General features: G+C 38.1%; 1 protein-coding gene across 1 annotated transcript in view; it reads left to right on the plus strand.

Annotated features, from left to right (window-relative positions):
* Positions 1 to 13,251, plus strand: part of CUNH8orf34 (chromosome unknown C8orf34 homolog) — a 241,430-nt gene that overhangs the window by 49,126 nt on the left and 179,053 nt on the right. The window contains 3 exon segments of the mRNA XM_036338220.1: positions 369 to 500; positions 7,038 to 7,166; positions 11,919 to 11,947. Coding sequence (XP_036194113.1) covers positions 369 to 500; positions 7,038 to 7,166; positions 11,919 to 11,947 — 290 coding nt within the window.

Here is a 13,251-nt window from a genome sequence, read left to right on the forward strand (position 1 = left end):
TTATTATTATTTTTTTTTTGTATTTTCATTGATTTCAGAGAGGAAGGGAGAGAGAGAAAGAGATAGAAACATCAATGATGAGAATCATTGATTGGCTGCCTCCTGCATGGCTTCCACTTGGGATCAAGCCTGCAACCCGGGCATGTGCCCTGACCAGGAATCGAACCGTGACCTTCCTGGTTCACAAGTTGACACTCAACCACTGAGCCACACCAACTGGACTATTTGCATTATTTTTTATATAAGGTGACCTTGTAGATTTTGCTGAGTATGCCTAATAACTTCATGAATTTAGTTTTTTATGAATCTTGAAATCACAGTAGTGAGCATGTATTTACATATATATGTTTGTTTGTTTATTTGAACAGAACATAAAGGAACAAGGAGGGATTTGAGAAGCTATGATAAGCCTTGGCAATTAAATGCAAAGAAGCCCAAAAAGTCAAAAAGTGACCTTGCTGTCTCCAATATTTCTCCACCGTCACCAGAATCCAAATCATGTAAGGAAGTTTGTTATTCAAAAAATTACTTAATGTATATGTAAGTCTGTGTTATTAATAAAATGAAGAAAAGGTAAGAATTGAAGCCAAATGTTTTATCTGATATTTCTGGCTATTAATCATAATGCATTTTGTATTTATTTCATTATTAACATTGAGCTTTATTTCTATTTAGTAACTTATTCATATTCTTTTTTTAATGTATTTTTTATTGTTGACAGTATTACAGCTGTCCCTATTTCCTTCTCGCTTTGCCCCCCTCCACCCAGCCCCTCCATGTGAAATAGATTTATGCTTTTGGAGTATGCAAATAGAGCGTGCTTTTGGAGCATACTCTTTTAAGGATGTATTTTGCCTAGAATGGGTCCCTTGCCTCTCGTGGCCAGTTGCATCATTGTATTACATTCAAAGCAACACCCACCCTACATTTTAAAAAGCACATAAAAGCAAATTAAATCTATTAGAGGAGGAGCAAATGAGATTTGTATTCAAAACATGTAACAAAATTTTATGAAGTCCTTCACCTATTATTTCCCTGAAGTCCTACTTATTATTTATTACTGAAGCCCCTATATTTATTTCTGTTTCGTTTTCTCTCTCTCTCTCTTTTCCTCCCTCCCTCATTTTCTTCTTCTTTACCCTCCCACCCCCACCCCACCCCACAATGATAAGTCTAGAAGCTTACTAATTTTAAAGGGTCAGTACTGGGTCCCGTCAACTTTAGGGGAGAATGCTAAAAGGCTGCTCATTCTGAAGAGTCTGTGCTCCTAGCAGGATGCTGCTGAGTCACAGCCTGTTGCTGGTGATCTGGCATCTGATGGGTGATATCTCTTTCTGTTCAGATGTCCTACTCCCAAGTTCTGGTTCCACCCAACCATTACCTTTTTAAAACCAAGTTAATAACAAAGTGAGCTTTTATAGTATATGTAGAGATTACATATATGACAATAAAAATACAGGGTCAGAATTATTAATTGGAAAAATGTAGTCAAAATACAGTATATTAAATTGTTCCTGAAGTAACAGAGTATGTTTGAACTTACACTGGGACAGGCTTAAGATGCATATTGTAATGTGTAAAGAAACACTACAAAGCATAAAATGGCATATATTAAAAGTCAGTAGAGGAGTTAAAATGGAATGCGAAAAGAAAAATATAATTTATCCTCCTTAAACAAAGGCAGGAAAAGAGGAACAGAGAAATAAAAGATTGGAAAGATAGAAACCAAATACCAAGATGTTAGGTTGAAGTGAAAACATGTCAATAATTACAATAAGTGTAAAGGTACTGAACATCTCAATTAGAAAGCAAAGATTATCAGGCTAGATTAAAAAAGAAATAGCTATATCCTTTATCATCCTAGACATAAAAATATTATTATCAAATATTAGCAGTTTTATTGGTAAAGTCATTTCAAGGAAACAGTACATTTATTTTTAACCCATAGATAGGAACTTTTGGTGGAGGTCAGAATTTGATTAGTATAATAAATAATTGCTCTAAATTAGCCCTGTATACGGTATACAGTATACAGTAGGCTGCTGTATGAAGTAGCGAGCTCCTATGGGCCAATGGAGGATGCCATCTGCAGGGTACTATGGATGGACTCCTGCTTTGGGGGTGAGCTTTGCCTCAGTGAAGCCATAGACATGTCCTCTCTTAGGTTCTATCACTGCACATGTGTCATCTTATGTTATTGATTCTGTTCTATTGTTTTCCATTTCTCCCGAGAATATTCGTTAAAATGTATTTAAATTGTAGTTCTCAGTTTTAAGATAATTAAGTATAACTAAGTAAGGTTTTTAATCCATCAGAAACCTTTAAGGGATGCCCTCCTCTCGAGGCTGTGTCCTTCCATTATTTATCAAAACATCTTTTGAAATCCCCAGCGTAGTTGATTTGACCATCATCATGCTGTGGCCTGGGTTGTCCTAGATTTGGCTTCCTTGATAAATTGGATATATGTGCATGAAAGTTGCTGAGGAAAGTACTTGAGTGTTGTATCAGTTCTCTGTTGCTTCATACATCCTCCCTAAAACTCAATGGCTTAAAAAACAACAATTTATAATTCCTCATGATTCAGTGGATTGATTAGGCACTTCTTCTGGTCTTGCCATGTCAGTGCAGTCAGTTGGTAGGTCTGTGAAGGCTGGGATGCTTTGGGAGCTGGCCATGTCTGGTGGTTATTCGGAAATATTAATTGGGACTGATTTTAAAAACAAACACTAATCTCTTATTTTGTAAATTAAAAGGAGAGAGAACTCTTGATAGCATATGTTAATTTGCAGGAAAATTAGATAATGCAGTGATTTAGATTAGAGAAATTGTTCAATGAAGGTTAACAAGTGCCAAACAATCTTTTTTTATATATAAGTTTTAAAAAATATATATTTTATTGATTTCAGAGAGAAAGGGAGAGAGAGAGATAGAACCATCAATGATGAGAGAGAAGCACCGATCGGCCACCTCCTGCACGCCCCCACCAGTGTCAAGCCCGCAACCCCTGTATGTGCCCCAAACTGGAACCGAACCCTGGACCCTTCAGTCCACAGGCCAAGGCTCCAGCCAATGAGCCAAACCAGCCAAACAATCCTTTGAAGGATATGGTACAAATATAGTTTTATCTGCTTCCTTTTCTGAGTTTCTCTCCCCTATGCCTGGGCTTGTTCCCAGAGGTCCCCTGGGGTAATAGCAGTGGGCTAGAAGTCTTTTCTAGAATATTTATCACTCTCACTCTGTCCACTCTCCAGTGTTTGATCGCCAGTGTGTTGATGTTAGCTGATATCTCTATCCCAGAAACCCTTAAATAAAAAAAGACACAGGAAGCACTTGCATTCTATTTTTTATATTTTAGATTTATTTAAATTACAGAAGTAATATTTGCTTATTTTGACAATTAAAAAATAGACATTAGATAGTTTTTTTTCTTCAGTCCACTTAAATTCTACTCCCTCAGAAATAGTTTGTATCTTTTCATAGCCTTTGAAATAGGTTGCATTTTTTACATCCTTTTCTTTTTTAATAAAGGCCTTCCCAGACAAAAAAATGGCTATTACCAAAACCAGCGTTGCAAGAAATGTTAAAGAGACTGCTGTCATAGTAATAAGCAATATATAGAGAGGGAAATATAGGTATAAAGAATACATCCTTTTCTTTGTATAAACTAACACAAAATATATATGGGTTGACTTGCTTCCTAAAACTAGCCTTAAACTGTAAACACTAAATAACTTGATTTTATTATTTTAAAATGCATTGTGGACATATCTCCATCCTAGTAATAGACTACGATCTAAGATAAACTTTTTAATAAGTGCAGACTGTATCATAGTGTGAATGTACCTTAATTTATTTATTCCCCTGTTGAAGGACATTAAATGATTTCCAGAATTTTTCCACCACAAACTGCTGAATAAACAAATTTATATCTTTCACTTCCTGATAAAATAAACAATCTTGTAATCCTATCTAACAATAGAGAAACATGGTAATTAACCGTAACTTCGCTACCCTTCCCATTGGCTAATCAGCGAGATATGCAAATTAACTGCCAACCAAGATGGTGGCCGGCAGCCAGGCAGCTGAAATGAACAGGAGTCTTGCTTGCTCCAGTGATGGAGGAAGCCAAGGTTCCCGGCCTGCCGCTGCCGGCCTCTGAGCTGCACTCTAAGAAACAATGTTGCAATTATAGAAGCTAAGCAAACCCCAGAAATCTGCTTTCAGCCAGCCGGGCCTCAGATCTGGAGCAGCAACAGTGTTTCAATTATAGAAGCCTAACAAACTCAGATACCTGCTTTCAGCAGCCGAGGTCTCAGAGCTGGAGCCGAGCCTCAGAGCTAAAGCTGGCTCTCAGCTCCAGTGACAGCCATAGAAGGTAAATAAATCGAAGAATTAAAAAAGAAAAAAAGGAGCAGTTGGGAGCTTCACTCACCCGCCAGCCTGAAAACAGCCCTCAGCCCCTCACCCAGACTGGCCAGGCACCCCAGTGGGGACCCCCACCCTGAAGGGGGTGTGACCAGCTGCAAACAGCCATCATCCCCTCATCCAGGCTGGTCAGGCACCCAAGTGGGACCCCACCCTGATCCGGATCACCCTTCAGGGCAAACCAGCCGGCCCCCACCCATGCACCAGGCCTCTATCCTTTATAGTAAAAGGGTAATATGCAAACTGACCCTAACAGCAGAAGGACTGGGAATGACTGGTCACTATGACACACACTGACCACCAGTGGGCAGACGCTCAATGCAGGAGCTGCCCTCTGGTGGTCAGGGTGCTCTCACATGGGAGGAGCACTGTTCAGCCACAAGCCAGGCTGATGGCTGCCAGTACAGCGATGGTGGTGGGAGCCTCTCCTGCCTCCTCAGCAGCGCTAAGGATGTCCGACTGCAGCTTAGGTTTGCTCCCTGCTGGCAAGTGGACATCCCCCAAGGGCTGCCGGGCTGCCAGAGGGATGTCTGATTGCCAGCTTAGGCCCAATCCCCCGGGGAGCGGGCCTAAGCCAGCAGTTGGTCATCCCCTGAGGGGTCCCAGATTGTGAGAGGGCACAGGCCGGGCTGAGGGACCCCTTCACCCCCAGAGTGCACAAATTTTTGTGCACCGGGCCTCTAGTTTATATTTAAGTATAGACATTTTTATTTATTGTAATTGACCAAACATAAGATTGCTGGGCCAGAGGGTCATTATACTTTTATTATAATCGATATTGCCAGATTACCTTTCAAATAGGTAGCAGAAAAGATATTTCAATAGCCTTTCTTTCCTATAGCCTTACCATATAAATATATAGAATTTATTTATTTTTATTGAAACAAAAATATATGTGGTTTAAAAAGTAAAGTAGTAGGTACTACTTCTCCTCTGTTCTTCTAATGTGGAACCACTTTTAACTCTCTTAGATGTTGCTTTTGGTACACAGGTCTAAATATGAAAACATACAAGGTACTTACATGTTCTTTTTTACTTTTACATTTGAGGCATCATCTTTTGACTTCCTTCTAAGACTTCGTGCTTTATACTCTGCCCCCTTCTCAGCATCCCCCTACAGTCATGCAGATATTTCAAATGTTGGTTGAATATATACTCTGCTTTGGTATTAATAAGACTACATTAATTTGTGTTTTTCACAGTGTAGCCATAAGATGTCTAACTATTAATTTATTAGATGACTTTTAATTAGAGTTAATAATTGTCTTTTTTTCTGTTTGTTTTCTATGTATCCATCATTAATACTTCACCAAATCCTGTGTTAAACTATTAAACACTCTCAATATGATCAAATACATCAAGTGATCCTAATTTCGGTCTTATTTTATATTTTTTACTTTATTTCGTTTAAAAAGTGTTACATCCATTTCCCCTGTAGCTCTCTGTCCTATTGCTCTAGTCTTGGCTTCTGGGTCTTTAGCTGCTTTTTCAGCTGTCTCCCAGGATTGTTCTTTACTGTCACCCTTTTCCTTTTCCTTATGGAGGATCACCTATTGCCTGAGCCCCAAGTCTTTCCACTTTGTATTTTGGTGGAGCATCTCCACTAGGAGCTTTCTGGGGAAAAAAAATGCTTGCAAGATAAATTTTGAGTCTTTTCAAGTATCTTAATTGATCCTTGAGTTGGGTAGAAAATTCTGAGTTGGAAGTACTCTTTACTTGAAATCTTGAAAGACTTTCTCCCCCATCTTCTGAGGAGAACTGTTGCTGTTGAGAAATCTGATGACGATATGATTTGCTATTTTTGTCTCTGAAAGCTTTTAAGATCTTTTCTTTTCTTCTATTGTTGTAAAATTTAGTGATATTCAATGCATTCTTCCAGTCTGAAGAAGAAAGTTTTTGTATTCTTATTACTTTGTCGTTGGTCTTGTTTGATACTTTAATGCTTAAATTGTCTGAAATGATCACTTTTGGGGGGCATCTCTCTCTTCAGGGACTAGGTTTTGTTATTCTCTAGTTTGCTAAATTTGTTCACTACTCATCAATTCATTTTGCATCTTCCAATAAACGATGATGCTATTTCATATCATCATATTAATAGTGGCTTCTCTCCTTGCTTAACTAATTCTTTGTCCAAAAAAATAAAAATAAAAATTCCTTTACTCCAATAATTTTAGTGGGAATTTGGAATTTGAAGGGAAATGAAGGTAATTACAGTCGTCTCTGTTTTACTAGAAGACAGCAAGAATGTCTTAGAAATATTTACTAATTGATGATAAAGAAGTTAGTGAAGTTAGTGATTATTTTTAAGCTGCTAAAACAAACAAAATCTACTTTTATGTTTTCCTTAAATTCTAGAAATTATTAGTTTTAAATCAGTACCTGATTTTTCTTTTTTCTACAAATAGCATCACACTACCCTTTACTTGTTCATTTAAAACATTTCTTAAAACCCAGCTTTATAACTTCCCACTGCTTGCTCACAAGAAAACCATTTCCAAGGCAAACATTTTTATTCTGTATATGATCTTATACAGTCTTTCACATAATGACGAATAGTAAGTTTTTATTACTATGCAGCATGCTTATGAAGTAATCATTTTTTTTAAACATAGTGTCAAGGTCAGTAGATCATCCTAAGTGGAACTGGCGAACTAAACCAGAAAGCCGTGATTTTGATGAATTGAACCACATCCTTCAAGAGAGCAAGAAGCTGGGAAAAGCCCTTGAGAAGCTCTCTCGAAGTAAGTTCAGTTATTTAATCCTAATTGAAATTCCTAACCAATATTAAAGTAGAAGCACTCATTAATATTGCTGGTAACCCATTTCCAACATCCTCGTTAAAATTCTGTGAGAGGTTGAGGAGTTCTAAGGGCCTGGATTGGAGCTGAGATTGATCTTGCGTATTACACAGCCTCATCGGAAGACTGGTTATACAGAGTAGGAGGAGCTATAGCCCCCATGGTTATTTCACCACCTCTCTCTGCAATCTCTCTGTTATCAAGGTCAAGGGTACACCTAAGGGTATCTTATTCATTCTTCTCTTTTGAACCTCTTTGTTTTGTGTCATCTTAATGAACACATATTCCTATTGCTTTCATGGGTTTTTAATGTCTCTGCATTTAAGGATGGTAATGGGGCCAGATTTTTCTTAGAATCCTTTCAGAGCCTAGCATAGTGCTGTGTGAAGTACTTTGTGTAAAAGCAATGATTTATAATCCAAGTGCCTAGGTTAGAGGTTTTGTTCTGCCACCTGTGACTTACTTTTGGATCAAATAATGATAAAGTGAGTTTTCAGTTTATTGCTATACTATATTCATGAAAAGAACCTTATATGAATATGTCAGAGGCTTTTACTAATATATACAAATCTTGATGAGATGCTATAGAAATGTTTGTTTATATCAATTAGCCTATGGTAAGTTGGTTTTATTGTCTGTCACTTTGCTTAAAGTTGCAGAACCTATAGACTGTCAATACAGTCTATTGACATTAGACTGTATATGCTTTTGAAACAAAATGCCTAACATATCTCCACTTGCATTTAGCTCATTGCCATGCTAGATTCTGTCTATCAGAGTAGATCCTACCCCCCTCTTCAAATGTAACCATTTTTTCTGTGGGCTCTGTCTCAGATGGTGGCACCGTCGCTTACCAATTCTCCTAAACTGGAGCCCCCCTATACACGCTTCTCTCTCCCCCTTAACTATTCAAAAATTAACTCTTACCAAATCTTGCTCATTTTCCCTCAAAAATATGTTTTGGGTCTGATTCTCTTCTCCAGTCCCTAGTTCACACAACACAATGACAATGCCCAGATCATTGGTTTATCCATTTAACATGGCCCATTTCGTTCCTGCCCCATGTCAGGAAAAACACGTGCAATTCCTGCCTTTCCTGAGCTGTGTCTGGCTAGCTTGCCATAACCTTATGTTAGGGGAGTCTCATGGCCAAAATCATGTGGCTTCATACAATACAATATTTTCTCATTCAGGGAATAGCTTATGGAGTGAGCCAATGGTGCAGTGAGCCAGTGGTGCATCTCCCTTACAGCATATTGTAGCAACCCACTCACTACATTTTCTCTTGGATATTTTCAGTTCACTGCTGCTCCTGCATTCCTACATACTTTAACAATATTATCTTAAAATATGATGGCTTTTAAGAGTTAATGAATAGCTGTGAATGTTATGCTAGGCACTTGGAGAAATATCCTGGCTACTCATTGTAAATGGTTCCCATTGGAGCTTCATGCTTACGGAAGGAAGCGTTTCTTTAAAATTCTTTCAACTGTTTTAGTTAGTTTAAACTTAGATTAAAAGTGAAATTACAAAAATATGAAAAATACCCTCGGTAATTTGACATTGTCAATAGGGAGCAGAAAGAACTGTATGCAATAGAGTAGATATTTATTTAGATAACTTATTAGGCAGAATCATCAAAATATGTAAGTGTTAAAAAGTATAATAATAGGTATCTCAATAAAATATGTCCAACCAAACACTTGGAACAGTTAGAAGCATAATTTTTTCCCCCAAGGCAAGTTTCCAATTTATCTAGTTTGAATTTTATTGTGGGACCTATTACTTCTTAGTATGTTAATATATCTTCATAGCAACCTTTCCCTTCATCTCAGTTTTTCATTGGCAACATTTCTTGGCTCTGCAAAACAGCATCTGAAAGTTGAGAGTGATGGACAGTGGATAGAGGATCCAAGCAGCTAGGTCATAAGTGATGGGCAAGTTCTGTATGATAAATAGATTTTGACTATTCAAAGATTTTTTGACTTACTTGCTAGTTCTTGGCTACAGTCTAGATAGGTGAATTATTATTATATTTATGAATAATGGATTTATAAACTGAGGTGTAAAAGAAATTTAAAGATAAACTGATAGCTTTCCAAAAATTTAATGAGAAAACTCTTTTTGCAGAACCAAGGGTATTAATGCAAAAAGTTTTTAAAAAAATCAAGTGTGTTTCAAAAATCTCAGACAATTAAATCATGGGTTATATAATTCCAGGTATCTAAATTTTATGGCTTTGGATGAGATAATTTTGTTTTATGTATCTACTCTCTTTTTAAAGTATATTGTCTTTTAAATATTTAGTTTTACACAATATATTCAGTTTTAATATTGAATAATACAAAAGGAACATTTTTGTATTAAATGTAAATATTAATACTTAAATATTTACTTGGTTTTTGTAAACTGGAATAATTATTTTAAATATATTGTAGACTGTGACATAAGCCATTTGGTGTTCTATACATTATCGTGAAATCTGAGTTATTCCAAGTGACCATTTAAAATATTATATATATACTAGAGGCTCGGTGCATGAAATTCGTGCATGGGGCGGGGAGTCCCTCAGCCCAGCCTGCACCCTCTCCAGTCTGGGACCCCTTGGGGGCTGTCTAACTGCCTGTTTAGGCCCCCAACTCCCTGGGATAGGGCCTAAACCGGCAGTTGGACATTCCTCTCGCAATCCGCGACCGCTGGCTTCTAACCATTCACCTGCCTGATCGCCCATAACTTCCCCTCCTGCCAGCCTGATCACTGCTAACTGCCTCTGCCTGCTGGCTTGATCACCCCTAACTTCCCCCCCTGCCGGCCTGGTCACCCCCAACTGCCCCCCTGCTACCCTGGTCGCCCCTTACTGCCCTCCCTGTCGGCCTGGTCACCCCTAACTGCCCCCCCCCCCGCCAGCCTGGTTGCCCCCAACTGCCCCGCTTCCGGCCTGATCACCCCCAACTGCCCCCCTGCCAGCCTGGTCACCCCTAACTTCCTCCACCCCCCCACCAGGCTGGTTGCCCCCAGCTGCCCCCTGGCCGGCCTGGTTGCCCCACGCAGACTACTGTTCGGTTATCCATCTGGTTGTTTTTGTCATGACGGCCCCTGGCTTTTTATATATTAGGATTTAAACCCTAATATTCATAAATGGGTACTTACATTAAGCCTCTATAAATATTTATAATTGTTCAGAAAGCTTTGGGATCTCTTATTGGTCTTACATATCCTCCCCATTGCGAATCCATTATGTCTCAGAGCCCTCCACCACACACACTCAGTGCAGATACTGGCCAGCTGCAATGCTACTCCTTCCTGAAGCCTTTGTTGAATTGTTTGAAGGAGCTAATTAATACAGCATGTCCTTGAGTAATTGTTAAGCTTAGGTCACCCCAAATTCCCAAAGCGGTAGATAGAGATTTTTTTTTTAGTACAGTAACACATACAATTCCTAGTTACCAATAACTTTTACCAAAAAAAGAATTATATGGAATATTGCTATGATGAATGAGTCTCAGATACACCTGTGTTTCTAGTTTCATCTACAAGGGAAAGAATGGTGCCATTTCCTGAGATATAGTAGGGCAATATTTTTCTGCTTTGTTTGTAATTGATGTATTAGGTTATTGGAGTGGGAGAGGCTCTAGGAATGGGTTAAGTACCCCCCACATGGCCACACCAGTTCCAATGCCTGGCCCCAGGGCCTATGTTCAGCTCTAGGCACAGCATCATTCACAAACGGGGGGAAATGATATGCAGGGAAGGTGATGTCATTAGCCTGACACTTTGAGACTGAAATGCACTTAGAAATCCAACAACTAGCTCAGGAAGAAAGTCTGTGCTGTAGATAAAGACTTGTTTGTCATCACCGTATAGAGAAATAACCATGTCAGTGGTATGGGTTAGATAGCTCAGGAAAGAATATCAACTGAAAAGAAAGACAGCTCAGCAAAGAACCCTTGGCATTTCAGGAAAGGACTCCAAAGAACAGGATTCCTGCGGGGGGGAGACAGATCAGGAGATTAGAAAAGAGAGGGAGTTAACAGCGTTTAATGACAGAGCGTTGATGACAGATAAATTAAGGACTAAGCTCTTTACATTGCTGATTTAAAACAATTTTGGAGGAATGGTAAAGACAGAAACAAGATGTACAGTGAGGAATGGTAAGAAGGGTAATTGTGAGGAAGAATCATTTATCCATTGGCTTAAGAAGCTGTCAATCTAAGAGACTGGGACAAATTCCTAGAGCTCTCTAGTTTGTGTCCTCATCTGTAAAAAAGGGAATTAAAATAAATGATCTCCAACCACCATGCTGCCTTAATATTTTATCACTCTAGGAGTCTAAATCAATTCATAAGCAGGAACAAAATTGTAACAACTAAGTTATACTTGATTGTCATTATAACATAAAGACTACATCCCTACAATTATATGCACATTAGCTCTGCATCTAAAAACCACTGTGGTACTTGTCTTGTTTTTGTTGCATCATTTGCATTTTTCAGCAGTTCATGCTGTCATAGTTTACTTGAATTCCTAATTTGTTTTCATGAGTAGGAAGGTTGTATCACACTATTTTGAAGCACTAATAAAAAGAAAAAATAGAATGGAAAATACACTAGTTTTACAAATAGAACTTTTGTCTTTGACATTAGGTTATTAAAGATTGTTTCTAAAACATTTTTATAAATCTCTTTTGAATCCCAGGTATTGCAATTTCAGATGAACTTGATAAGGTAAGTTGAACTATACATCTAATGAAAAGAACATATAGAATTTAGGTTTTAATCCACTGAAACATAAAATGTTCAAATATAATTTATGGTGCTAATATTTTAAAAAAATTTTCAAAGTTATATGCTTAGATTTTAAAATGAAAGTTATTAAATGAAATATATAATATCACCTATTCTTTTGAGTTAAGGATTTTCAAATTTGGCTAGAGAAAACTGAACCACTGTAAGCATTAACAACTATATTAAAAAATGAAAACTAATAATATTATGTAAACTATTTGGATTTTACTTATATTGATTATGATGGTATGGAAGAAACTTGTTATTTACTATAGCTGCTCTTTGTAAACCTTACTAAGTATTTTTCAAAATATATTTTTATTGATTACAGAAAGGAAGGGAGAGGAGGAGAGAGATAGAAACATCAATGATGAGAGTCATTGATCGGCTGCCTCCTGAATGCCCCCTCCTGGGGATCGATCCGCAACCCAGGCATTTGCCTTTGACTGGAATCGAACCAGGAACCTTTCAGTCTGCAGGCCGACGCTCTATCCACTGAGCCAAACCAGCTAGGGCTTACTAAGTACTTTTTAAAAGTAATTTTAAGATGCCAAGAAAATATGATGATGCCTTGCACTAGTGATAGTTGTGAAGGTGGTGGGAAGTGATATGATTAGGAATATATTTTGGCAGTAGTATCTTTGGAGCGTGCTATGGATTGGATCTGAGGACTAGTAGAAGAGATCAGTCAGTGATGATTCTTATGTTTGGAGGATGAGAAATTAAATGATCTGTGGTGCCATTTACCAAACTGGGGAGAGAGCAAATTTGACAGGTTGGGATAGCATCAACAGTTCTCTGTCCTAGCCCTAGTCAGTTTGCTCAGTGGTTAGAGCATCGGCCCGTGGACTGATTCCAGTCAAGGGCATGTGCCTGGGTTAACAGCTGGATTCCCGTCCCTGTCAGGGCTCATGCGGGAGGCAACCAGTCGCTGTGTCTTTCTCACATCGATGTTTTTGTCTCTGTGTTTCTCCCCCTCCCTTCCACTCTCTTTAAAAATAATGGAAATATATCCTCAGGTGAGGATTAACAACAACAACAACAACAAAGAGTTCGCTTTTGTAATGTTTATTTTGAGTTGTCTGTTAAATATTGCTTATATGAGTTGTTGCTCATAAGAAAGTTTTGATTTAGTGTTACACATTTAGGAGTCAGTCATTGGGCTAGACGTTCTTATTTTTTTGGTCTCAGGATCCCAAAAAACTTGGCACTGTGTAGATTATACCTATTAATGTTTTACCATG

Source organism: Myotis myotis, unplaced genomic scaffold (genome assembly GCF_014108235.1).
Source record: "Myotis myotis isolate mMyoMyo1 unplaced genomic scaffold, mMyoMyo1.p scaffold_m19_p_16, whole genome shotgun sequence".
Lineage (NCBI taxonomy): Eukaryota > Metazoa > Chordata > Mammalia > Chiroptera > Vespertilionidae > Myotis > Myotis myotis.